At 46.8% G+C, this 26,386-nt stretch overlaps 1 protein-coding gene across 7 annotated transcripts in view; it reads left to right on the top strand.

The window, feature by feature from the left end:
- Positions 1–26,386, top strand: part of LOC135526333 (phospholipid-transporting ATPase 11C-like) — a 67,651-nt gene that overhangs the window by 29,553 nt on the left and 11,712 nt on the right. For all 7 annotated transcript variants that reach the window (XR_010453285.1, XR_010453286.1, XM_064954626.1 and 4 more), the window contains exons 2-23: positions 1,301–1,420; positions 2,805–2,894; positions 9,643–9,723; positions 10,415–10,522; positions 10,897–11,025; positions 12,263–12,351; positions 13,489–13,539; positions 13,998–14,062; positions 14,145–14,226; positions 18,720–18,870; positions 19,843–20,040; positions 21,319–21,489; positions 21,889–22,088; positions 22,224–22,295; positions 22,400–22,473; positions 22,576–22,679; positions 22,948–23,129; positions 23,750–24,016; positions 24,261–24,432; positions 24,592–24,694; positions 24,817–24,962; positions 26,167–26,226. Coding sequence is in view for 5 of the 7 variants with exons in the window: in XM_064954626.1 (XP_064810698.1) it covers positions 1,301–1,420; positions 2,805–2,894; positions 9,643–9,723; positions 10,415–10,522; positions 10,897–11,025; positions 12,263–12,351; positions 13,489–13,539; positions 13,998–14,062; positions 14,145–14,226; positions 18,720–18,870; positions 19,843–20,040; positions 21,319–21,489; positions 21,889–22,088; positions 22,224–22,295; positions 22,400–22,473; positions 22,576–22,679; positions 22,948–23,129; positions 23,750–24,016; positions 24,261–24,432; positions 24,592–24,694; positions 24,817–24,962; positions 26,167–26,226 (2,715 nt within the window). In the remaining 2 variants the exon portion in view is untranslated. The remainder of the gene's footprint in view (positions 1–1,300; positions 1,421–2,804; positions 2,895–9,642; positions 9,724–10,414; positions 10,523–10,896; positions 11,026–12,262; positions 12,352–13,488; positions 13,540–13,997; positions 14,063–14,144; positions 14,227–18,719; positions 18,871–19,842; positions 20,041–21,318; positions 21,490–21,888; positions 22,089–22,223; positions 22,296–22,399; positions 22,474–22,575; positions 22,680–22,947; positions 23,130–23,749; positions 24,017–24,260; positions 24,433–24,591; positions 24,695–24,816; positions 24,963–26,166; positions 26,227–26,386) is intronic.

Here is a 26,386-nt window from a genome sequence, read left to right as displayed (position 1 = left end):
AAAAAATCCAGAAAATCACATTGTAGGATTTTTAATGAATTTATCTGCCTATGATGATAAATTACAGGCCTCATATTTTTAAGTGGGAGAACTTGCACAATTGGTGGCTAACTAAATACTTTTTTGCCCCACTGTAAATAAATACAGGATGAATTTCGTGATAACGATCTTGTCTCATAGCTGCAGCTCCCCAACGGGCTCGGGAGAGGCAATGGTCAAGTCGTGGGTCTTCTGAAACATGACCCACCAAACCACGCTTTTAAACACCCGCTCGCTTAACCCGAAAAGCCAGCTGCACCAACGTGTTGGAGGAAAGACCGTTCGACTGACAACTGGCCCGAACCCCAGGCTGTAGTGACGCTGCAACACTACGATGCAGTGCCTTTAGACCGTTGCACCACTCGGGAGGCTGATCTTATTTTTTTGGTTAATGAAATGTTTGATTATTTGTATACGGTTTTACTGTATTGCCAGGAGCTAGTAACATAAGCATTTCGCTGCACCCGCTATAACATCTGCTGAAATGTGTACATGACCAGTAGTTTTGATTTGAAATGCGGCACCACCACTGCCTCCTCCTCCTCAGTCTAGCTGCACTGGAGATAACTGCGCTCATAAATCTGGTGTGAGCAGTCGCTTCTCCCCAGGGGCAGCGCTTTATAACGGGATAATTATCAATAACTCTCCACCTTAGAGGGAAGAAATGAAACTCATTACAGGACTAGTGCACTCTCCATTTTGGCCAATTTGACCCATGTCATATGCGCCGTTGTCCCCTGTGAAACCTTGGCTTGTGTTAAACAGCTTTTTGGTGCTCCACTGCATTTGAAGTTTGGATAGAGTCTTTGTAATTAATTCTGCACCTCTGACTGGATAACATTTATATTTTGGTTCATGGCCTTGATTTAAATTTATATTAAAGACTAGAAAGACTAATCAAGATTTGCAAGTTACGGAACGAAATGGTTTTCGATGACCTAGAATGAGAGAATTCTTCCTGATTTTGTGGTATCGTGGAGGTGAGAGCAGTACCACTGTTTTCATTGGTTTGTTTTCCTCCCCATGCGTTAATGTGGGTGTTAACGTCTTCATTTATGAACCTTGGAAGTTATGCACAAGACCTCTTTGCTTTTGAACTTGATGCACATTTCCCCCAGTATTTAGTCTACTGGTTCATTGTATTAGGAGGCTGTATACTAGATACATTTCTAGCCTCTTGTGTTGAGTCTAAATATCTGCTGAAGCAATATATTTACACTGTGTGTGTGGCTTCTAATTCTGTCTCTCCATCTCTGTACAGTTCGGTAGGGACGAGAGGAGGGTAGACAGCAGGACCATCTACGTAGGCCACCGGCCTTGTCCCGCCACCGACGCTTTCATCCCCCCCAAGTTCTGTGACAACAGGATTGTCTCTTCCAAGGTAAGATACACTGCCATGCTTTTACACCATCGACCTGCGGTCTGCACAACACCGTAAAACAGGCACGTGGAAACTTGTCTGCGTTTCGACACATGCGTGAATATTTTCCTGTCCCACTCCCACCTAAGCACCACTGTCTCTCCCTCCACGTCATGAATTCCAATGGCAGTCTTCTCTAGCTCCCTCTCCTCCCACTGCCTCTCCACATGCTCGTCTTCCTCCCCAAATGGAAGGCCATTATTTGTCTCAGGAGATCTGTCTGTGGCCGTGAAATACACTGCTACTATTTAATGTACCAGCAGGTAGGGTGGGTGATTCAATATGTCCCCCTCTGGTTCTCTGAGTCCCCCCACCCACCCCCAAATCAGGGCTAGGGGTGTGGGTCTGAGGAGGAGGGCTGGCTGGGGGTTTAGAATCATGTATAGGAGGGGGAGGAAGGACTGGGAGAGTGGGATTTATAGTAGCGCAGAGGGTCCCACTGGGAATGGGCCAATCAATATGTCTTCCTCCAGTGTTACCCTGGCTGTAGTGTTTACACTTCTACCATGCGCCTGTCTTTCATCATTCTGTTCCTTACAACTCCCTCGACGCTCTTTCTCCTTTCCCCTCTACTCACTCTGCGCCATCTCTCTCTCGCTTTATATTCTCTCTCCCTCACTGCCCTCCTCACTCATGCTCCCCCTCCGATTACTTTCCCCTCACTCTTTTCTCTCTGGCAAAATGAGATGGCCTCTTTCTGCTACTGCTGCATTTCAGCACTGTCTTCATGCAAAGACATTCCCCTCTACATTCCCCTCTCAACACTGTGTCTGTGTGTGCACACGTTTTAGTCCAGCGTGTTAGTTACCGTACTACCGGGGCATTGTTGGGCCGTCTTATGGATTTGGCAAGATAAGTGTCGCGTCAGCTTCTGTGTTGAATATCAACTGTTATGCCCACTTAAAAAAAAAAAAAAAAATCTGCCACCAACTTGATAAGGTAATCTGCTCTCTATTCAGCACTGGGTGAATTAAGGAGATAAATCTCTAATCCGAATCAACAGAATACCTGCAGGCCCCCGAGGGCTGAGAGGAGGACTGGCTTCCTGGTTCACAGGCAGTTTAGAAAGGCAGCACTAGCGGCCGTCTCACTAAGTACAGAGACCGAGCCGGAGTGGAAGGAACTGATGAATATTGAATGTCGCTAATCCTTTTCCTAGCTTAGCCTTTCTTCCTATAGTCTACTAGTCCTCTACCCTGACAAGAGGTTGTCAAAGAACAGAAACGTAGTGGTTTGCAGAGAGCGAGGATTCACTGGGTAGGCCTATGTTGTGTTTTGAACTTGTGCTTTTCATTCTCATGTCATTTCATTGGTGTACTCTCTCCCTCCCTCCTTGTCTTTGCAGTACACGGTGTGGAACTTCCTGCCAAAGAATCTGTTTGAACAGTTCAGAAGAATCGCCAACTTCTACTTCCTCATCATCTTCTTGGTGCAGGTGAGTTGTGCGTGTCTGGGACTCGTGAGTATGTTCAATATGTGTTAGTGTGAATTGACTGGAAGTGTCTGTGTAGCAAGTGTGAAACGGTTACTGTGTGTGTGTGTGCTATCAGGCCTGGGTGTAACTGACTGTTTATGGCATGTGGGAAACAGTCAGCCTGTGGTCAGGCCTGTGTGTGTGTGTGTGTGTTATCAGGCCTGGGTGTAACTGACTGTTTATGGCATGTGGGAAACAGTCAGCCTGTGGTCAGGCCTGTGTGTGTGTGTGTGTGTGCTATCAGGCCTGGGTGTAACTGACTGTTTATGGCATGTGGGAAACAGTCAGCCTGTGGTCAGGTGTGTGTGTGTGTGTGTGTGTGTGTGTTATCAGGCCTGGGTGTAACTGACTGTTTATGGCATGTGGGAAACAGTCAGCCTGTGGTCAGGCCTGTGTGTGTGTGTGTGTGTGTGTGTGTGTGTGTGTGTGTGTGTGTGTGTGTGTGTGTGTGTGTTATCAGGCCTGGGTGTAACTGACTGTTTATGGCATGTGGGAAACAGTCAGCCTGTGGTCAGGCCTGTGTGTGTGTGTGTGTGTGTTATCAGGCCTGGGTGTAACTGACTGTTTATGGCATGTGGGAAACAGTCAGCCTGTGGTCAGGTGTGTGTGTGTGTGTGTGTGTGTGTGTGTGTTATCAGGCCTGGGTGTAACTGACTGTTTATGGCATGTGGGAAACAGTCAGCCTGTGGTCAGGCCTGTGTGTGTGTGTGTGTGTGTGTGTGTGTGTTATCAGGCCTGGGTGTAACTGACTGTTTATGGCATGTGGGAAACAGTCAGCCTGTGGTCAGGCCTGTGTGTGTGTGTGTGTGTGTGTGTGTGTTATCAGGCCTGGGTGTAACTGACTGTTTATGGCATGTGGGAAACAGTCAGCCTGTGGTCAGGCCTGTGTGTGTGTGTGTGTGTTATCAGGCCTGGGTGTAACTGACTGTTTATGGCATGTGGGAAACAGTCAGCCTGTGGTCAGGCCTGTGTGTGCTTTGAGAGTGAGCCTCGGTTTGCGAGTGTAACCTATTTGTGGCAGTTGTGAAACGGGGACTGCGTGTGTTTGTGTGGCCAGAGCTGTACATGGTTTGTGTGTATCTAGCCCTCCTCCACTGCTGAGTTGAAAGTGAGAGTGGGCTGAGCCAAAGCACTGGGTGACATGTTTATCCCTCGGCTTGGTGCTCACGGCCATACCACTCTGTTCCTCTACCTCTACTCTCTCAGGCCCAGAGATCTGCACAGCGATGTTGCTCCCCCTCCATCAGTCTGCTCTTCCTCCCCCTTCGCTTTCTTTTCTCTTCCCCCTTCTGACCTGAGATGGAAACTAACCACCTCTCTCTCTAGCAACCGTAACTTAAACTAAAAGTCTAAACAGCCCATCCCCAGTGTAAACAGGCTCAGCATATGGAGTGCTAGCTGGTATAAATACAGTGGCCTACCAGTAGTTAGTTACTGATGTTCCTGTCAGACAACTGGCATGGCAATTCCACTGGAACCCCAGTGTTTTGGCTCTGTTCCACTGGAACCCCCATGGGGACTGTTTTGGCTCTGTTCCACTGGAACCCCCATGGGGACTGTTTTGGCTCTGTTCCACTGGAACCCCCATGGGGACTGTTTTGGCTCTGTTCCACTGGAACCCCCATGGGGACTGTTTTGGCTCAGTTCCACTGGAACCCCCATGGGGACTGTTTTGGCTCTGTTCCACTGGAACCCCCATGGGGACTGTTTTGGCTCTGTTCCACTGGAAGAACCAGAAGGAACTAGGACTAATGGGATCTGGGAAGCAGCAGGCAAAGGGTGGGCGAGATGCTGTAGTCCTGAACTCTGAACTTATTAGTCAATTGGCAACAGTTCACCGCCTCTGCTGTCTTCAGCGGCATAATCAAATTTGATGTATATACAACAGGTGTAGTAGACCTTAAAGTGAAATTCTTACTTACGAGCCTCTAACCATCAATGCAGTTAAAAAGAAATACAGATAAGAAATAAAAGAAAGTAATTAAAGTGCAGCAGTAAAATAACAATACAAACAAAGACTATATACAGGGGGGTACAGAGTCAATGTGTGGGGGCACCGGTTTGTTGAGGTAATATTTACATGTAGGTAGAGTTATTATTAAAGTGACTATGCATAGATGGTAACAACAGAGTAGCAGCGGTGTAAAAGGGGGTGGGGGGCTCAATATAAAGAGTCTGGGTAGCCATTTGATAGATGTTCAGGAGTCTTATGGCTTGGGGGTTTGAAGCTGTTTAGAAGCCTCTTGGACCTAGATTTGGCGCTCCGGTGCTGCTTGCCATGCGGTAGCAGAGAGAACAGTCTATGACTAGGGTGGCTGGAATCTTTGACAATTTTTAGGGCCTTCCTCTGACACCGCCTGGTATAGAGGAACTGGATGGCAGGAAGCTTGGCCCCAGTGAAGTACTGGGCTGTTCGCACCACCCTCTGTAGTGCCTTGCGGTCGGAGGCCGAGCAGTTGCCATACCAGGCAGTGATGCAACCAGTCAGGATGCTCTCGATGGTGCAGCGGAAGAACCTTTTGAGGATCTTAGGACCCATGCCAAATCTTTTCAGTCTCCTGAGGGGTAATAGGTTTTGTCGTGCCCTCTTCACAACTGTCTTGGTGTGCTTGGACCATGTTAGTTTGTTGGTGATGTGGACACCAATGAACTTGAAGCTCTCAACCTGTTCCACTGCAGCCCCGTCGATGAGAATGGGGGCGTGCTTAAACCTCCTTTTCCTGCAGTCCAATCATCTCCTCAGCTGCCTCCTGTTCTTTTATTCACTGTGACCTTTACCTGTTTGAGTAGTGTATCAGTGGGTTCATCTCGGTGTACCGTGTGTACAGTGGATGTACTGGAGTGTGTGGTAAATCAGCATAGTGTGTTCAAGTTAGCTTTGAAGGAGCATTTGCAATGTAAATGTGCAAACGTGTGAGTCATGATTTTGTAAGAAGTTATTTGTGTGTGTGGTGTGTGCGCGCGCACTCGCGTTGTTTTCCCAGCCTGGTATGTGGTTGTCCGCTACTAATCCAGCCTTATCCTTACCGCCCTGTTCCTCCCCACACAGCCTACCATTATGTGACTTGGGGGGGAAGGGAGACGCACACATGCGCGTATACACACACACACACACACACACTTTCACATCTTGTCACACCTGCACCTTTCAATTCCCCAGAGGCTTCCTGCAAATGGCCCAACAGAATCCAAACACACAACCACCCCCCCTCTTTTTCCTTTTACCTCTATCTAACATGCTGACCAGACCGCTCACGTGCCCTCTCTGCGAGCGTCTCCGCGCTCTCTCTCCCTCGGCGAGCGTCTCCTCCTCCACGCTTGCCCGCCCGGCAAGCGTCGCCCGCCCGGCAAGCGTCGCCCGCCCGGCAAGCGTCGCCCGCCCGGCAAGCGTCGTGTCGCTCCCAGCGCAGACTGCAAGTGGACTAGGGAGAAACCTGCCCCGGAGTGTCTCTCGCTCGCTCTCGGCGTGTGTCTCTCGCTCGCTCTCCATTACTGATTGGCTATCTCGCTTTGTTTGACAATCAGTAACGGGGGGAAGAGACTTACTATCTCTCTACTCTGCTGACTTAAGGAGCCAGGAAGTCCTCCTGTACTTATGAGAGCCTCAAATAGACTCTATAGAAAAAAGCACCACTGTCCTCTAAATAGCTCTGCATGCCTTTGCTGCCTGCCTCCTGATGGAATGGGAGCGGGGTTGGAGAGAGAGATGGAGAGAGGGCCCCTGCCTCCCCTGCCCTGGGACCTGAGGGACTGTCACTCACTCTGACACACTTCTTCCCTGTTCAGATGTAGGGCTCTTTATCAGTGTCAGAGATCTAACCCACCCGTCAGTTTGGTGGAGGAGTCCTCTTATAGCAGAATGCTCGTTCCTATCAAATGACTAGGTTTGGGTTTAGGTGCTGTGTGTGTGTGTGTGTGTGTGCATATATATATTGAGGTAAGGGTGTATCAAAAGTTGAGGAATGGACCTGTTATTTTGTGGCTATTTGCGGGGGTATGGTCTGTAGTTGTGTGATTAATGTGTGTCATTCAAGTTTGGCGGAGCGTAGAAAATTGTACGAGGGAGGGGAAGTGAACAACGCTCAGGAGAAATACCCCCCCCCCGCCCAGGTAATACTAGGGGAACATTGGGGTGGGTGTCCAGTGTTTATTTTATTAGCAGCTGTGGAAAGGTTAGCAGGTGGTGTGGGGGCTATGGGTGTGGAGTGTTTGTGTGATATAGTGCACTCTGTAGTAGCCACTCTCTGCAGTATTGTGGCGTGAACCAAATCATGCCTTGCGGTCGGGTGGGACTGACCGTGTCGGGACATGCTGTCCCCGGCACTTTCAGCCGCAATACAGCCAGTCACATTTTTAATATCTTTAATCGGCCTGGACTGGCCACGTCTCGCCCCACTCCCTACCTCCAGATGGGCTTTTATCAATTTATTAAATCGAAAAACGACATGCGCTTAAGTCTACCCCCACCAACATCTATCACCTGCCTGGGGGGCAGCATTAGTTACAGATGCATAGACTTGCTGAGGGTGGAGAGGGTCCTGGCTGGGGGGCAGCATTAGTTACAGATGCATAGACTTGCTGAGGGGGGAGAGGGTCCTGGCTGGGGGGCAGCATTAGTTACAGATGCATAGACTTGCTGAGGGTGGAGAGGGTCCTGGCTGGGGGGCAGCATTAGTTACAGATGCATAGACTTGCTGAGGGTGGAGAGGGTCCTGGCTGGGGGGCAGCATTAGTTACAGATGCATAGACTTGCTGAGGGTGGAGAGGGTCCTGGCTGGGGGGCAGCATTAGTTACAGATGCATAGACTTGCTGAGGGTGGAGAGGGTCCTGGCTGGGGGCAGCATTAGTTACAGATGCATAGACTTGCTGAGGGTGGAGAGGGTCCTGGCTGGGGGCAGCATTAGTTACAGATGCATAGACTTGCTGAGGGTGGAGAGGGTCCTGGCTGGGGGGCAGCATTAGTTACAGATGCATAGACTTGCTGAGGGTGGAGAGGGTCCTGGCTGGGCCAGGAGAGGTGAGAGGGGAGGTGTATTCAATAAAACTTGTGCTCCACCCGAGGGAACTGGCTGGTCCACTGAGGAGTCTCTAACACTGAGACCTGCCACCTGGGTTAACCCAGCTCCACACATTATAGTAAAGTCTTCTTGCTGCCTCTATTTCTGTCCGGGAACACCTGGAGCTACAGAAGAGGAGAGGACGGTTTCACTCTCACATTCGCCCTCCTTTCTTTGACTGACTCCCAGTGAGAGAAACAAAGGACAGTCTGTTTTCCCTGATTCTGCATTCTGGCTGAAGGTTCAATGTGCACCAGTCCATTTCGGCCTTCTAATTGAATTATTAACTGTAATCACAGCAGTCGGTGCTGAAATGCTTTAGAGCTCAGTACGCTGGCTGCGTGTGTGTTCGCGGAAGGATGTGTTGCTGAGGGAGCAGCGAATTCTCTTTCACTTCCTCATTGTCAGTCCTCTCACAGGTGAGCAGGGAAACACCTGAAAGAGGGCTCACAACATGTCTCCTGCCTCAGCTGATACTTATCGGACATCTTGTACAGCTCATGCTCTGAATGCCAAATATGCGTGTGTGCACAACTGTGTGTGTGTGTGTTCCGTAACAAGCGCCACTTGATCAGTGGGAGCCTCTGGCGTGCTACAGGATCAGGAGAGCGGGGGTAAATCCGCCTTGTGACAGCATTAAGAGGGTACACACACAATTACACAAAGGCTGTGTGTTGTTGGGGGCTGTTGTTGCAGGTCAAGCTTTTGTCTCTGTGCTCCTGAGCTGCTAGTTGCTTGGGATTACCTGACTGGCCATGTGCAGGCTCCCTCTCGGTCTCTAGGCTCATTAGTGGCCAGATTCCTGTACGCACGCACACACACACAGATTCCTGTACGCGCTCACGCACACACGCACACACGCACAGATTCCTGTAGTGCCCCTGGCCTGCTGTTCAGCACGGCTCTCAGTAGCCCAGCAGGAGAGGGCCTGCTCCGTGTTCTGTTGGCATCAGCACCAGGCAGGCAGCAGGAACCAGCCCCTGTGTGGTTTTAGATTAAATACCACTGTGTCCCTGGCCCACTGAATTAGGTGTCCTGCAGGTCCAAGCTGCTTGGGTTCTTCTCCTATTCTGTCTCAGTACAAAATGTCTCCATGTCTCTCTGTTGGACGGAGAGATTAGGTGCTGTGGAGCCGAGACTGGCGCATACTCAGGCAGACATGCACTACAACCTGCATTTATGTGGGAGTGCCCCCGCCCATGTGCTCGAAGAATCTGTTGTAACCTGTCCAATGTTTATTTTTTGTCTTCCATACAATGTATTCTCGTCTAAGAAATGGCCTTGGAAATGACTCTTTCGCTGCACCACTCCTGAGACCGTCTCCGAGCTACGTTGTAGGCGAGATAATCACAAATAATCTGAGTAGATTGGCTACCATTTGCGATTAGTCAATAGTGGTAGAATGATGATTTACTGGGAAAGACGGGTTGATCTGTGGTTATCTGAAGGTTGGAATGCACACATTTACAGTATACCTGCTTGAGGTCCTCCAATCAGCGGGGAGGATGTGATTTTTTTTGCAATTGGTTTATGTTTTGATTTAAAAAAAATAAAGCGTTGTTAGACCTATTAATAGAAAAGTATCTTGTCTTATGAGGCTTTATTATCTGAATGGTATAGTACATAAAGTATCTGGTATTCTGTTCTACAGGTCATTGTAGACACCCCCACCAGCCCAGTCACTAGTGGCCTGCCATTGTTCTTCGTCATCACAGTAACAGCCATTAAACAGGTAAGACATGACACTGTCCCCATTTGGAATTCATTGCCCCCCCCCCCCTTGAAATATAACAATTACTAGAATGGACATATCCATTCTAAAGGGGCTTTTCACATTCTACAAATTACATTTCTATGGTCCCCTTTATAGCCCCTCTATGCATCTCTCCACCGCCTCTCTTCCACGTTTTTAATTACATACCTTTCCCTTTAAATGCGTGTATTTTGGCGGTTGAAATGGTGAATCATTTCAAATGGTTTGTTATTTTTGACACAGCCGAAGTAATGCTGGCCGTGCGGGTCAATGCCGGTTGTCTGGAGAACATGATCAAATGGTGTGACAGTCTCTAGTATATTGTCTCTTTGACTGCTGCAGCGGTGTTCCAGCCTTTTAGATGTATTGTTTTAGGGATTGGCTTTCCGGGTGGCCTGCTGCTAGGGCTTTTTGAAATGCACAATGGAGGGTGTACTTCCTATATGGGACACATTGACGGCAGCTAGCAACGCTGCTGCCTTTATCCAGGCTTTGAAGTGGGACACCAGGGGAGGTTCTCTGTAGACTGGGCGAGGTGAACACAGACCTGTAGTCAGTACCGTACTAAAAAGACGCGTGTGTGTGTGTCGCTCTCTCGCTCCTTCTTCCTCTCCCTCGCTCTCCCGCTCCTTCTCCCCCTTTCTCGCTCTCCCTCCCATATCTCTCTCAGGGCTATGAGGACTGGCTGCGGCACAAGGCAGACAATGAGGTGAATAAGTACCTGGTGACGGTGCTGGAGGATGGCCGGAGAGCACGCAAGGAGAGCGAGAAGATCAAGGTAGCTTTTCAGCAAGCTGCGCCTCGGCCAAGTCCCCTGGAAATAAATATCCCCTTGCGGACGCGGGGCGGGGTGGAGGGGAAGGAGCGGTAGTTGGCATCTTGGCATGTTCCAGTGTTTTTGATAGTGTTGCTCTAATGTACCGTATGGTAATCCCAAGTAGGTAATGCTGAATGAAGGAAGGTGGATGGTATTTCAGTCACGTATAGATTTACAACTCCAAATTGCCCTCTAGACCTCACTATGCACATTGGAACTGTGTAGATCTGCGTGGATTTGACAGGTATAATCTTCACAGACCTTCACAGGGGACTATTGGTGGATTTGAGATGGGCCTTGCCTCTACGTTCCTTACGTGTTCTATGTTCCACTAGGTCGGGGATGTGGTGGAGGTGGTGGAGGATGAGACCTTCCCCTGTGACCTCATCCTGCTGCAGTCCAGCCGGGAGGACGAGACCTGCTTTGTCACCACGGCCAGTCTGGACGGGGAGTCCAACCATAAGGTGGAGTGCTGCTACAGTAACACCAGTGTCACGGTGCCATTGAGGCGTGCGGTCTGTGGGGGCATGACATTGCTTTCAATCTGCCATCACTCCCACTCCTTTTCTCAATCCAGGCATTTGTCACGTGCTTTGTAAACAACGGGTGTAGACGAACAGTGACATTTTTACTTATGGGTACATTTCCAACAATGCAGAGTATGGAAATGGAAATAGATTATAGACGGTGTATGTTGGAGCGTCGGTGTTAGGAAACGGCTCGTAGCCCCTAACAGAGGGAGACGACACTGAGATAACGAAATAACAAACATATATTTATGAACTGAAGTCAAAATGTGTGTGTGTGTGTAGTCAGTAGTGTAAGTGAGTGGATGTGCATAGATGGTGATAAGAAGGGGTGTTGAGAGGTACCAAAACAAATTTACACCAAAGCCCCAAAATGCCACAACCAAAAACAGTCTGTCTGCGTGGAGAGAGTCCCAGGAGTGTCCCATTTTACTGATGACCCTCCCAGTTCCTCCCACCGACATCCTATTAAACAAAACAAGAGCAGCGAGAGAGAGAGAGAGTGCGGCAGTCATTGTGGGTAGAGTCCAGTGTGTGTACTCAGCCAGTGCAGAACAGGGTCAATGCAGGTAATCCAGGTAGACCTCTGATTAGCAGTCTTTTGGCTTGGGGGTAGCAACTGATCAGGGTCCTGTTACTTCCAGACTTGGTGCACTGGTACCGCTTGCCGTGCGGTAGCAAAGAGAATGACCTGTGGTTGGAGTCTTTAACAGTTTGAGAGCCTTCCTCTGTCACCGCCTGGCATAGACGTCCTGAATGGCAGGGAGCTCGGCCCCAGTGATGTACTGGGCAGTACACACTACCCTCTGTATAGCATCTTGCGGTCGTATGCCAGTTGCCGTACCAAGCGGTGACACGGCCAGGCAAGATGCTCCAGATGGTGCAGCTGTAGAACGTTTTGAGGATCTGAGGGCCCATGCCAAATCTTTGCAGCCTCCTGAGGGGGAAGACGCATCGTTGTGCCCTCGTCACAACTGTGTGGGTGTGTGTGGGCCATGATAATTCCTTAGGGATGTGGACACCGAGGAACTTGAAGCTCTCGACCCACTCCACTACAGCCCCGTCGACGTGTGTTAGTGTGCGTGACTACATGCGCCTGTGTATGTGTGTGTGTTGCAGTGATGACCTGAAATAGTCAGCACTCACTTACTTTCTCTCTCTCTCTCTCTCTCAGACACACTACACAGTGCCAGACACAGAGAAGGGCCTGGAGTCTCTCAGTGCCACCGTGGAGTGCGAGCAGCCGCAGCCTGACCTCTACAAGTAGGCTCTGTCGTCCTCGCGTGTTCCTCACGCAGAGCTCTGAGAGTAGCAGTGCTGATCTCGGATCAGTTCCCCCCCCCCCCAGTCTATACAATGATGATCTGAAAGCCAATATTGATCATAGATCAGCACTTCTACTCTGAGAGGCTTTGTGAAAACTGTCCCTGGACTGTAAAAACATGTGCACGCTGATTTGTTAGGGTGTAGGGCTTTAGTCAGTTTAATCCACTGTCAATCGGGAATGTCCCGATGACGTTTTGATAGCAACAGTGTCAAGGTGGAGTCAATCACCACCTTCCGGAGACACCTGAAACCCCACCTCTTTAAGGAATACCTAGGATAGGATAAAGTAATCCTTCTCACCCCCCCCCTTAAATGATTTAGATGCACTATTGTAAAGTGGCTGTTCCACTGGATGTCATAAGGTGAATTCACCAATTTGTAAGTCGCTCTGGATAAGAGCGTCTGCCAAATGACTTAAATGTAAATGTAAATGTAAATTAGGTAGAGTGTTGGCAGGTTATAAGCTTTCTAGCTCTCTTGACAGGTTATTATTAGCGACATTGGACTGTTAGTAAACCTGATTGGTGGAAGAGACTGGCCAGGAATTGAAGGGAAGCTTGAGTTAGATTTGGCCCGTGCTGCATAGAGGAACAGACCCAGTTGTTTGAACAGCTGGAGTCTCTCCAGAGACTTATTGGTTTGGCGCCACCTATGGCCAAGGAGCGGCCATTACAGTACAATTTGGCGCCATAAATGCATCCGTGATGTTTCGGACAGCCTAAGGAACTGAAGGCGCCAGATGCTGCTCCTTTTCGCAATCAATAAAACAGAGTTGCCGTACCAGCGTGCTGTCGGACAAACCACCCATCATATTAGCTCGCTCTTAATTGGTGCAGTCTATGCAAAGTCCTGGTGATCAGCATATGGCATTGTGATAGTTTTACATCTGACTTGTCCCTGTGCTGCAGATAGTATTATTCATCAGTGTGTGTTTCTTTCTGATATGAGAAAATATTCAAATTGACCATTTCTAGCCCATTGCACAGTTGATTCAATTCAGGTCCATCGTGAGATGAGATCAAATAGAGCATCTGCCATTGGGTAGGGCATTCATGAGGGTCTGTGTTTCTACAGGTTTGTGGGGCGTATGCACATCTACAAGAATGACCAGGAGCCAGCTGTGAGGTAAGCGTTCTGGCCACTCCCCTATCGGTTCCCCCCCTTAGCCCTTGTTACCCCCTTCTCCCGTACCTCAGTCTAAAAAAAGAAATGAAAGCAGTCGTTTAAGCACTCTTGTCTTTTCGCTTTTTGTATAACCATCAAATCATTATTTCATTGATCCATAACTCCAAACGAGCATGAAAGTAATACTGGACTTGGCCCAGACTCAGGGCAGCGCTTCCAAAGTGCTCTCTGAAGCGTTTGTCACCGGGCCGCTTTGTAATGATCTTATAAAAGATGACGTTCTGTGTCCTTCACAAGAACAGTTGGGGCAGTGTAGACGTCAACTCAAGACTGCAGTTATCCAGTGATAGTATTAGGCAAGAGCAAACGCTAGTGTGCCGCTATAAGAGAAGGCAGGGGTCTTGGTGTTTTTGGAGAAGGTTTGTGACTTTCTTTTCTCTTTGTGTGGTGTCCCTCAGGTCTTTGGGTCCAGAGAATCTCCTCCTGAAAGGCGCTACCTTGAAGAATACTCAGAAGATTTATGGTGACTCAATTGTTTAATGCAAATGAGGGTCTGAATGATGGTCAGCGTGTGAGCCTGTCCTGACCAACTCTCCTTCTTCTAGGAGTGGCAGTGTACTCTGGAATGGAAACCAAAATGGCTCTGAACTACCAGGGGAAGTCCCAGAAGCGATCTGTGGTGGAGAAGTAAGGGCGGGCAAAGATCGTTAGAGAAAAGGACAATCAGATGTGTAAATGAGGGGCTATAATTGACCGGTCTCAAGACCACATGTTGAGTGTCTCGGTCTTGTGTCGGATACATTTGTTCTTGGTCTTAACTCGATCTCGGACAGTGAGGACTCGTAATTTCTTCCTGAGACCAGCCGAGTAAAAAATAAACTATCAGCTTCCATTTACGAGGCCATATATATATATATATATATATATATATATATATATATATATATATATATACTCCTTTCTTGATTCTTGAAACATGAATACAGTGTCTTAACAGATTTTATATCTGTTATAGCAGTGGAGGACCTATAGGTCATCAGTGTGTGACAGGTTAGTACAGTGGTGAACCTATAGGTCATCAGTGTGTGACAGGTTAGTACAGTGGTGAACCTATAGGCCTTCAGTGTGTGACAGGTTAGTACAGTGGTCAACCTATAGGTCTTCAATGTGGCAGGTTAGTACAGTGGTGAACCTATAGGTCTTCAGTGTGTGTGTGACAGGTTAGTACAGTGGTGAACCTATAGGTCTTCAGTGTGTGTGAGACAGGTTAGTACAGTGGAGAACCTATAGGCCTTCAGTGTGTGACAGGTTAGTACAGTGGTGAACCTATAGGCCTTCAGTGTGTGACAGGTTAGTACAGTGGAGAACCTATAGGTCTTCAGTGTGTGACAGGTTAGTACAGTGGTGAACCTATAGGCCTTCAGTGTGTGTGACAGGTTAGTACAGTGGAGAACCTATAGGCCTTCAGTGTGTGACAGGTTAGTACAGTGGTGAACCTATAGGCCTTCAGTGTGTGACAGGTTAGTACAGTGGTGAACCTATAGGTCATCAGTGTGTGACAGGTTAGTACAGTGGTGAACCTATAGGTCTTCAATGTGGCAGGTTAGTACAGTGGTGAACCTATAGGTCTTCAGTGTGTGTGTGACAGGTTAGTACAGTGGTGAACCTATAGGTCATCAGTGTGTGACAGGTTAGTACAGTGGTGAACCTATAGGTCTTCAGTGTGTGTGTGACAGGTTAGTACAGTGGTGAACCTATAGGTCATCAGTGTGTGACAGGTTAGTACAGTGGTCAACCTATAGGTCTTCAATGTGGCAGGTTAGTACAGTGGTGAACCTATAGGTCTTCAGTGTGTGTGTGACAGGTTAGTACAGTGGTGAACCTATAGGTCTTCAGTGTGTGTGTGACGACAGGTTAGTACAGTGGTGAACCTATAGGTCTTCAGTGTGTGTGTGACAGGTTAGTACAGTGGTGAACCTATAGGCCTTCAGTGTGTGACAGGTTAGTACAGTGGTGAACCTATAGGTCTTCAGTGTGGCAGGTTAGTACAGTGGTGAACCTATAGGTCTTCAGTGTGTGTGTGTGACCGGTTAGTACAGTGGTGAACCTATAGGTCTTCAGTGTGGCAGGTTAGTACAGTGGTGAACCTATAGGTCTTCAGTGTGTGTGTGTGTGACCGGTTAGTACAGTGGTGAACCTATAGGTCTTCAGTGTGTGTGTGACAGGTTAGTGCAGTGGTGAACCTATAGGCCTTCAGTGTGTGACAGGTTAGTGCAGTGGAGAACCTATAGGCCTTCAGTGTGTGACAGGTTAGTGCAGTGGTGAACCTATAGGCCTTCAGTGTGTGACAGGTTAGTACAGTGGTGAACCTATAGGCCTTCAGTGTGTGACAGGTTAGTACAGTGGTGAACCTATAGGCCTTCAGTGTGTGACAGGTTAGTACAGTGGTGAACCTATAGGTCTTCAGTGTGGCAGGTTAGTACAGTGGTGAACCTATAGGCCTTCAGTGTGTGTGTGACAGGTTAGTACAGTGGAGAACCTATAGGCCTTCAGTGTGTGACAGTGGTGAACCTATAGGCCTTCAGTGTGTGACAGGTTAGTGCAGTGGAGAACCTATAGGTCTTCAGTATGTGACAGGTTAGTACAGTGGTGAACCTATAGGCCTTCAGTATGTGTGTGACAGGTTAGTACAGTGGAGAACCTATAGGTCTTCAGTGTGTGACAGGTTAGTACAGTGGAGAACCTATAGGCCTTCAGTGTGTGACAGGTTAGTACAGTGGTGAACCTATAGGCCTTCAGTGTGTGACAGGTTAGTGCAGTGGTGAACCTATAGGTCTTCAGTATGTGTGTGACAGGTTAGTGCAGTGGAGAACCTATAGGCCTTCAGTGTGTGTGTGACAGGTTAGTGCAGTGGTGAACCTATAGGCCTTCAGTGTGTGACAGGTTAGTGCAGTGAAAATCTGAAATGTATAGGAAAACTCATTAAAAAACAGGAATACACAGGAGCTTTTACACAAGGTGCCTTTCCTTTGTTAGGTGGGCCGTTTGGGAACACTTTTGGCAAGATCTGAGTATACCTGGCACCACTATACCACTGCATAGGGCTGATGGAAAGAGAGCAGTTCCATACAGCATGATTTTAAAGGATAAGCAGTCCATAACCTCTGACATAGTAGGTCCCAATCCGAATACAAAAACACAACCTTTGAGCATTTCCCAATTGAATTTTACAACTATTACTTCCTGTTACAAAAAACATTTCACGTTAAGCACACAACGTAACCGGCGACCTAAAGTTTAAACAACGTTGTAACTACTTTGCAGATATGAAACAGACAATCATAATATCAGTCAAAAATATCAAATTCCCAGTTTATGCAACAAAACCTACATTATAAGAGGTTTTAAAAGTTGGCTCTATTTGACTCAGCGTTCCATAACGTTACACTAAGGCATTGTTGGCAGAGTAGATGGATGCAGTTCAATGCGTGATTCATATAATTCATCATTAGCATTAGTTGATCCTGTTGTTAATGTGCATAACTGAGGGGGAGAGGGCCTACCTTTTCATGGTTGTTTGATCAACGGGACTATAGTTCTCAAATGAAAGAGGACTCCCGTGGTGTTTACATATTTGCATAAATCCATTCCGAATGTGTTCTAATGATCTGAAGTCGAGGTGTTGTAACTGCCTGTAAATACAGTCCTGTTCCAAGTGAATGATGGCAGCCTGTGTGGCTTGTTTGTATAAAGGCCTACTGTAGTTCTGATTGGCTATAGCGCACTGGTCTACGTAGACTGCAGTGTCTATTAATTGTCCAAACGCACGGCCACTTTCCCACTCTATATTGCAATAGAATTTTCACAAATGCCTTTAGTATATGTAATTCCCAAACGTTCTAAGAATTTATGAAAATTACCAGATCTACAGTGATTTGGTCGCTTGTCAGAAAAAGTCCTATTTTCATTTTTTTTTTTTTTTAAGTCATTCTACCTGGGGGTGTATTTGAACATGTTTTAAGATGTCATGTTGCTAAAATGCTGTTCGCTCCACTGTAAATACAATTTCACACAAGTTATTTTCAAAGAGATGGCTGACAACAGCAGGCTGCTATAAAAAACACAGTTCCTCTCACTAGATGATCGTTTGAAACTTCTTGTTGAAAGTTATTCTTGACAAGGGAGAACCTAATAAATTAAAAACAACATCCTCTTTGATAACACCTGCTGCAGCCGCTGCACACTACCTGACAACAAAATCTAGCTCGCTCGACTGGGAAAACTACTGCTCGCTATTGCGCAGTGAACTGTTGGATTTCAAGGCAGATGTTTTTGTAAAAACTGTCCCGCTCATTAAGTCAAAGTGATTGGTTGATTTCTCTGTCACTCCAAAATGTTGTCCTAATATAGTTGAATGGCAGATGCCTTTTATCTAGCTTCTGATAGCCAATGGCTGACTTAGCTAAATTTATCTCCCTGGAGTCAGGCAAAAAAAAAACTGTTTCAATCGTTTTTTTCTCTTCAGTGTTAACTCTTTCCTTTATTACAACAAACAAAATCAGAACATCATTGAAAATAATAATATAAATGTCATTATATGAAAGATAATTTTATAAATCCTTAGGCCTTCTCTGAAGGCAATAGGAGAGCTTGTTCCCCACTGTGTTTAGGTTAGTAATAATTTGACTGTTTTCCCCCAGCATGCATTTCTTCACTATTTTGAATGTCTAAAGAATCTGTATGTTCTGAAAGATGGACACAGAAATACTGGACATTTTCAACTCTTATTATGGTGGTGATTTGACAAAGTTTACTCGTGGTCTTGAATTTGACTTATATTTTTCTGGTCTTGACTCTGTCTCGGACCCCTTGTCTCACGCTCGTGCCCCCCCTTTCCAGTCTTGGTTGTGACTCAGACTTGATTTGCTCCGGCCTTGGTCTTGAATTGGTCTCGCTTTAGGTGGTCTTGAACACAACACTGGAACAAGATCAATTGAAGGAAGCTGGGGCAGTTAGAAGGTTTATTCGGTGTCCATTCACACGGCTATCAGAGGAATATATATATATATTATATATATATATATATATTATATATATATATATATATATGGAGTGATGTTTCACAAAGTGGATGTGTATTTTTGCTAATGGGAGTTGGGTTGTTAACACTCGTGTTTCAGATCTATCAATGCCTTCCTGCTGGTGTACCTGTGTATCCTGGTGAGCAAGGCCCTGGTGTGCACCACGCTCAAGTACGTGTGGCAGAGCCAACCAGGCCAGGAAGAGCCCTGGTACAACCAGAAGACGCAGAAGGAGAAAGATGCCAACCGGGTGAGGCCTTCACTCAGCGAAAAAGACTTTACACAGACATACAGTTTAGCACCGTATAATGCACTCTGCTGACTGTAGTCAGTCTCAAATGCAACTTAATGCCTTATGGTGAGCCTTTTAGGCACATTTCATTGACCGAGTCACATTACACCTATGGCTTCTTGCACTGCATTATATGAGTGTGTTTTTTCTCCAAGGGCACTTCAGTTTGTGGAAGTGTGATTTAACACTGTTCCCTGTGTTCACCCCTCTCTCCCCCAGTACCTGAATATGTTTACTGACTTCCTGTTTCATCTGTGTATTTTAACCACGTTTCACTTTTGTTCCCTCTCTCCCCCAGTACCTGAATATGTTTACTGACTTCCTGTTTCATCTGTGTATTTTAACCACGTTTCACTTTTGTTCCCTCTCTCCCCCAGTACCTGAATATGTTTACTGACTTCCTGTTTCATCTGTGTATTTTAACCACGTTTCACTTTTGTTCCCTCTCTCCCCCAGTACCTAAATATGTTTACTGACTTCCTGTTTCATCTGTGTATTTTAACCACGTTTCACTTTTGTTCCCTCTCTCCCCCAGTACCTGAATATGTTTACTGACTTCCTGTTTCATCTGTGTATTTTAACCACGTTTCACTTTTGTTCCCTCTCTCCCCCAGTACCTGAATATGTTTACTGACTTCCTGTTTCATCTGTGTATTTTAACCACGTTTCACTTTTGTTCCCTCTCTCCCCCAGTACCTAAATATGTTTACTGACTTCCTGTTTCATCTGTGTATTTTAACCACGTTTCACTTTTGTTCCCTCTCTCCCCCAGTACCTGAATATGTTTACTGACTTCCTGTTTCATCTGTGTATTTTAATCACGTTTCACTTTTGTTCCCTCTCTCCCCCAGTACCTGAATATGTTTACTGACTTCCTGTTTCATCTGTGTATTTTAACCACGTTTCGCTTTTGTTCCCTCTCTCCCCCAGTACCTGAATATGTTTACTGACTTCCTGTCGTTCATGGTGCTGTTCAACTTCATCATCCCCGTGTCCATGTACGTGACGGTGGAGATGCAGAAGTTTCTGGGCTCCTTCTTCATCTCCTGGGACAAGGACTTCTTTGACCCCGAGATCCAGGAAGGGGCTCTGGTCAACACCTCTGACCTCAACGAGGAGCTAGGACAGGTCAGGCTTTAAAGCTATGGAACCAATTTAGCGTTGATAAGACCCAAAAGCACTCTCCCAAAGGAGCTAGTTTTCATTGCAGATTCCCACCAAATTGCTGTAGCTAGTTGGCCAGATATCCACCCTGTTTGAATACTTTGATGCATCATTCCTTTCTCCTTTTCTTTAAGTATTCACTTATCTTAAATGACTGGATTTGTGAAAAGCTAGCTATATACTGCAATGGAACTTAGATCAGTGATTACCTCTAAGGGGAGATACATTTCAGTATTCAAACGAGGCTGTAGGTTTATTTGAGGTCTAGGGCCTCTCTGCTCTCAGCCCCAGTCTTTGGTGGAGTGATGACCCTAAACCCACATGAACAACATTCCTCAAATGTCAGAATATGAAATGGTCTAACTGGTCTTAATATGCCTTGATTGGCTGTGCCTTCCCAATTCCAACCTCTGTCTCAAACAGGGGCGTTGCAGATTAGTCACGGTTGGTTTGCCTGATGATTACTTCAATTAAAGATGACGCTTGGTAAACTAGATTTATGCGGTGTAACTCTCAGAGATTAATTGCCCATTCTTATTGTTCACAGTTAATTGCGCCAAGTGATTTTTTTTTTTTTTTTTTTTTTACGACCCTGGAAGTGTCTCGCATGCCTGTCCATTACGCCAATTCTGTTGCAAAATATTTTTTTTCCCAATAGAAACCCAATTTTTAGTTACATAAACGTTCTGTTTTGTAACTGTTTGGACTAATGAGTACATCTCTGATTCTCACTGTAGGTCTGAACCTGAAATATACTGTGCTGGCGCAGATATTTTCTATTCACATTGTCCTCTCCAGCATGGTTCCAGGAACTATGGTAGATGCCCTGGTTTGGCTTTGTAGTCTGGCTCTATGAAAAGTCAGCTGACATTTACTCCTGAGACGCTGACCTGTTGCACCCTCTACAACCACTGTGATTATTATTTGACCCTGCTGGTCACCTATGAACATCTTGAAGAGCCATCTGGCCTTAATGGCCACGTACTCTTATAATCTCTACCTGGCACAGCCAGAAGAGGACTGACCATCCCTCAGAGCCTCGTTCCTCTCTAGATTTCTTCCTAGGTTCCTGACTTTCTAGAGTATTTCCTAACCTGCATTGCTTGCTGTTTGGGATTTTGGGCTAGGTTTCTGTGTAAGCACTTTGTGACATCTGCTGATGTGGAGAGGGCTTTATAAATACATTTGATTGTGTGAAAAGGGTATTTGTCTGACCCTGCAGTTTCCCATTGTGTCCTCTAGGTGGAGTATGTGTTCACGGACAAGACGGGCACTCTGACCCAGAACAGCATGGAGTTCATCGAGTGCTGCATCGACGGCTTCCAATACAAGAACCGTGACTCGAGCACCGAGCTGGACGGCTTCTGTGTCACAGATGGACCCGTGAGCATGCTGCAGCAGAAGGCTGGCAGGGTGGGTAAATGACTAGTTATCTGCCCTCCCCCCTCATCACTGTGCCAGTCAGGCATGCCAACATATGGGCATCAAATCAGAGGTCACCTGACAGAAGAACAAGCATCACATGTGACAGATCCAGTGTGATTAATGGCCATTCGTTTGTACTCTGCATCCCATAGACAAGAGGTTGTTAGGTAGTGTAATAATGTAAACTGTTACTGTGCCATATAAAAGTACATACCAAATGGTGTATTCATTCTAACATTCATTGCACACTGTAGGAAAATATTTTGCAACATAAACAATAGTTTCTTATTGGAGAAGTTCATCCAGTTTTGCATTTGGTTCTTAATGAATACACCTCTGGTAAATGGCATACAGTTCAATAAGTATCTTTCGTCTGTGTGTTTTCAGGAGGAGGAGGAGCTGTTTCTGCGGGCTCTGTGTCTGTGCCACACGGTGCAGGTCAAGGAGTCTACGGGTCAGGAGGACGGGGTTGGGGACCAGGTGGACGGTGTCCTGGGGCTGGATGGAGAGATGGTCCACCCTGCAGAGCTCAGGGGCTTCATCGCCTCCTCACCCGACGAGGTGGCACTGGTCAAGGGAGCCATGAAGTAAGGGACAGGGCCTGTGCAACTGTTATTCATCAATCAATCCATCACACAAATGAACTTCTATGTGGATTTGGTTTGATTAGTGTGTTGTGTAATCAGTGCGGCTCACTTTCTTGTCTTTGTCGCCATCTACAGGTATGGTTTCACATTCCTAGGTATGGAGAGCAAGAACATGAGAGTGATGAACAGAGACAAAGATGTTGAAACGTAAGTCAACAATTGATGAGTTTTGATTAATGTTAATAACGGATTTGATTTATCATTCAACATTCTCCTTTTGATTGACATAGCCATCTGATTTCCCCTTGCAGGTACGAGCTGCTTCATGTGTTGAACTTTGACCCTGTGAGAAGGCGTATGAGCGTCATAGTCCGATCCAAATGCGGTGAGACAGAGATTGAAATGAACCGACAGCTTTTCGTCTATTAGCTTCTAGTTTTGTTTGTAACCCCAGTCCTGACGTGTTCTGGCTGTGTTGGTTGCTCAGGGGACATCATGCTGTTCTGTAAGGGGGCCGACTCCTCCATCTTCCCCCGTGTCAGGCAGGAGGAGGTGGACAGGATACGCATGCACGTGGAGCGCAACGCTACGGTGGGTCTCTGCCCCATCCGCTTCACTAACTTCATGTTTATACAATGACTTTGTACGTCTGTGCATTTATGTCTGTCTTCCAGGAAGGCTACCATTTTTGTTTGTGTGTACATTGATTTAAGATGAATGTTTTACCGTCCTAGTTTATTTTCCAGATGCAACGGGTACATTGAAAGTCTAGATTTCGCACATTTATGAAACGCACAGCGAGAGTTTTTGCTCGTGTTGACTGGTAAGTTACGACGTGTGCGTTTGTGCCATATCTCAGGAAGGCTACCGGACGCTGTGTGTGGCCTACAAGCTGCTGAGTTCTGAAGAGTACGCCCAGGCAGACGCAGGGCTGAGGGAAGCCAGGCTGGCCCTGGATGACCGAGAGGAGAAACTCATGGCTGTCTACAACCAGGTGGAGACTGGGATGAGCCTGATCGGCGCTACCGCCGTGGAGGACAGGTGGGTGGACACAGTCAGCTCAGAGTTAACTCTCAGGCTGTGTCCCAGGTGGCACCCTATGGGCCCTGGTCACAGGAAATGCACTGAATAGGGGAATAGGAGCCGTTTTGGACACAGCCATTCTTTCGAGGCGAACAGATCATTAATGTGCAGAGGTAGAAGTGTGGGTGCGGTGGGAGTTATGTGCATTTGTTTTCTGTTCAATATGTATTCTGTCATTCACTGACTGCCTCACACACCGGCTCGCACTCTGCCTCACACACCGGCTCGCACTCTGCCTCACACACCGGCTCGCACTCTGCCTCACACACCGGCTCGCACTCTGCCTCACACACCGGCTCGCACTCTGCCTCACACACCGGCTCGCACTCTGCCTCACACACCGGCTCGCACTCTGCCTCACACACCGGCTCGCACTCTGCCTCACACACCGGCTCGCACTCTGCCTCACACACCGGCTCGCACTCTGCCTCACACACCGGCTCGCACTCTGCCTCACACACCGGCCCGCACTCTGCATCATCACTCATTCTCTCTGACGCACCCCTTTTCTTATCTTTTCACTGCAAACTGCCTCTCATCATTCACACTCCCTCTTTCTCTTCCTCCTCTGTCGCCAGGTTGCAGGAGGAGGCAGCGGAGACCATGGAGGCCCTGCAGCGGGCTGGCATGAAGGTGTGGGTTCTTACGGGGGACAAGATGGAGACGGCCAAGTCCACGTGCTACGCCTGTCGGCTATTCCAGAGGGGCACAGAGCTGCTGGAACTGACTGTGAGAACCCTGGAGGACGGCGGGAGGAGGAGAGAAGAGCGCCTGCATGAGGTGCTGTTAGACTACCACAAGAGGGCAGTGCAGGACCTTCTACCGGTTAAGACTCGGGTCACCAGGTCAGTGCTAAGTCTCGGGTTGGAGGTTTTGAAGGAGGGTCATTGGAGTTACTTACAGTACAATGTTACTACTATTGTTCAATAGAATGAGTAGTAGTAAATTGATAATTATTGGTAGTAAATTGATGATAATTTGTCGTAAAATTATAACAATTGGGAGCAAATTATGTCTTGAAACTATTAAATAGTTTTGCTCTTGTTTCGATTTGTCACAAGAAAGCTCTGCGTTCTCTTTCCCTCCCAGGAGCTGGACTTCAGCTAAGCAGGACTACGGCTTCATCATAGACGGAGCCACTCTATCCTTAGTGTTCAACTCCTCTCCTGACTCCAGCCACTACAAGAGTCTCTTCCTCCAGATCTGTCAGAACTGCACCACTGTTCTGTGCTGCCGTATGGCTCCCCTACAGAAGGCCCAGGTGAGGCCATGTCATGGGCGCTTGCTGGTAGATTTAACTGTAGATGGCTACAGTAGTTAAAGGCAAACCAGGTTCAGGCATCTAGACATCTTGTTTCGAATGCAGAACCAAGTGGGATTTAATGAACTTTTTTTCCACCTCACTCTCCTTCCTATATAGATTGTGAACATGGTGAAGAACTCCAAAGGCAGCCCCATCACCCTCTCCATCGGAGATGGCGCCAACGATGTCAGTATGATTCTGGAGGCACACATTGGCATCGGTAAGACGCTGTGATGTCACTATAGATTCAAATGATGAAATGTTTTTAATATTGAAGTTGTTTCAAATTGAAATTGGGCGAGATGTAAAAGTGTGTACTTTCCCTGGTCTTCCGTGTCTCAGGTATAAAAGGTAAAGAGGGTCGCCAGGCAGTGAGGAACAGTGACTATGCCATCCCTAAACTCAAACACCTGAAGAAACTGTTACTGGGACACGGGCACCTCTACTACGTTCGGATCGCCCACCTGGTGCAATACTTCTTCTACAAGGTAGGGGGCAGCACCGAAATGTAGGCACCGTAACTTACTGTGCTTAACTGAGGATCATGAGTATTGGGCACATTAGATGAGGTCAAGGTTCGGTCATTGTTTGGAGCTATAAAGCCTAATTCTGTGTTGCTGCCAAAAATAAAAAGCATTCCATATGAGGATTATGTGGGAGTAATATGCAGGGTTTTTTTCTGCCATTTAAATCCTTGGGCAGGCCGCCTAAGTTTTTATTTTTATTTTCGGTAAGCCTAAATCCAAAGAGTGTAAAATACAAAGTGTGTTCATTTTCTGGATGGAAAAACGCTTTGTGTCAAAGCGAAACAACTAAAACAGATATAAAGTATGTAGAAAACATAATGGAACTATATATTTTTTAAATAATATAATCTTTGAGAACTAAAAATCACCAAAAAAGCTAGACAGTTGGGGTGAATTGAAAATTACATAAACAATGAATTTAGCAGTACTGATTTTGTTATTATGTTTGAGCAAAATAACACAGAATTAGCCATGGCGAATTGCAGGATAGTAGCTTTAAAACGGCAACATTTTCTCTCGGCTCCATGGAGAACTGTGTAGAATTGCAGGACATTGGCGTAAACATGCTAATATTCTTCTACACCACCATGATGTGGGGCCTCTAAAATGTTATCTTGAGTTCAGCTGAATAGTGAGCAGAGTGGAGTGTGTAATTTCACTGGAGCGTGGAGCGGATTTTAAAAAATGTTGGTGCGTCAGTCTTCTTTCTTGCTCCGATTTTCACCATGGTACTACTCCGCCACGAACTCTGGACATGTTCTGCCAAAGCTTTTTCCATTTCCTTCCCCACTGTTCTTTTCAATTAGGTCTATTATGTTGTATTTATTTGTCCTACCCCACCGCTAATGTGCAGAGATCACACAGCCTGTGTAATTTGATAGCAAGACAACCAAATGAGCCCAGCATCAGACACGTTTAGATCTTTATATAGGCTATTGCAAAAAATAAGAATAAAGAGTAAGTTTGTAACTGTGCTTAAGTTGTCTATCAACTGTAAAATGTTAGCTCAACAGAGCCACAGATGTACAGAGTACATCTTTCTGATGTTGATAAAGGACACTGCTCAAGCCCATGTGATTTAGATGAGACCCAGACACCAAAGTTCTCGTCCGTTAGTTTTTGATGTCTAACCTCAGGCTCCTTTCCCCCTCTCACTTGCTTACAGAACCTCTGCTTCATCTTACCTCAGTTCTTGTACCAGTTTTTCTGTGGATCTTCCCAGCAAGTGAGTACTGCACCGCGTCTTGCTGAGGCCCCTCTCCCCTCTCTGACATTCAAAGATGCTCTAAACATGAAATAGCAGAGGATCCCATTGAATACCAGCACCTTCTCCAGTCTACAACCATATTCTTTCCCTCTGGTTGACCTGACATTCCCTCTCTCCT

Source organism: Oncorhynchus masou, chromosome 32 (assembly GCF_036934945.1).
Source record: "Oncorhynchus masou masou isolate Uvic2021 chromosome 32, UVic_Omas_1.1, whole genome shotgun sequence".
NCBI classification, from domain to species: Eukaryota; Metazoa; Chordata; class Actinopteri; order Salmoniformes; family Salmonidae; genus Oncorhynchus; species Oncorhynchus masou.
This window is presented reverse-complemented; position numbering and strand designations above follow the sequence as displayed.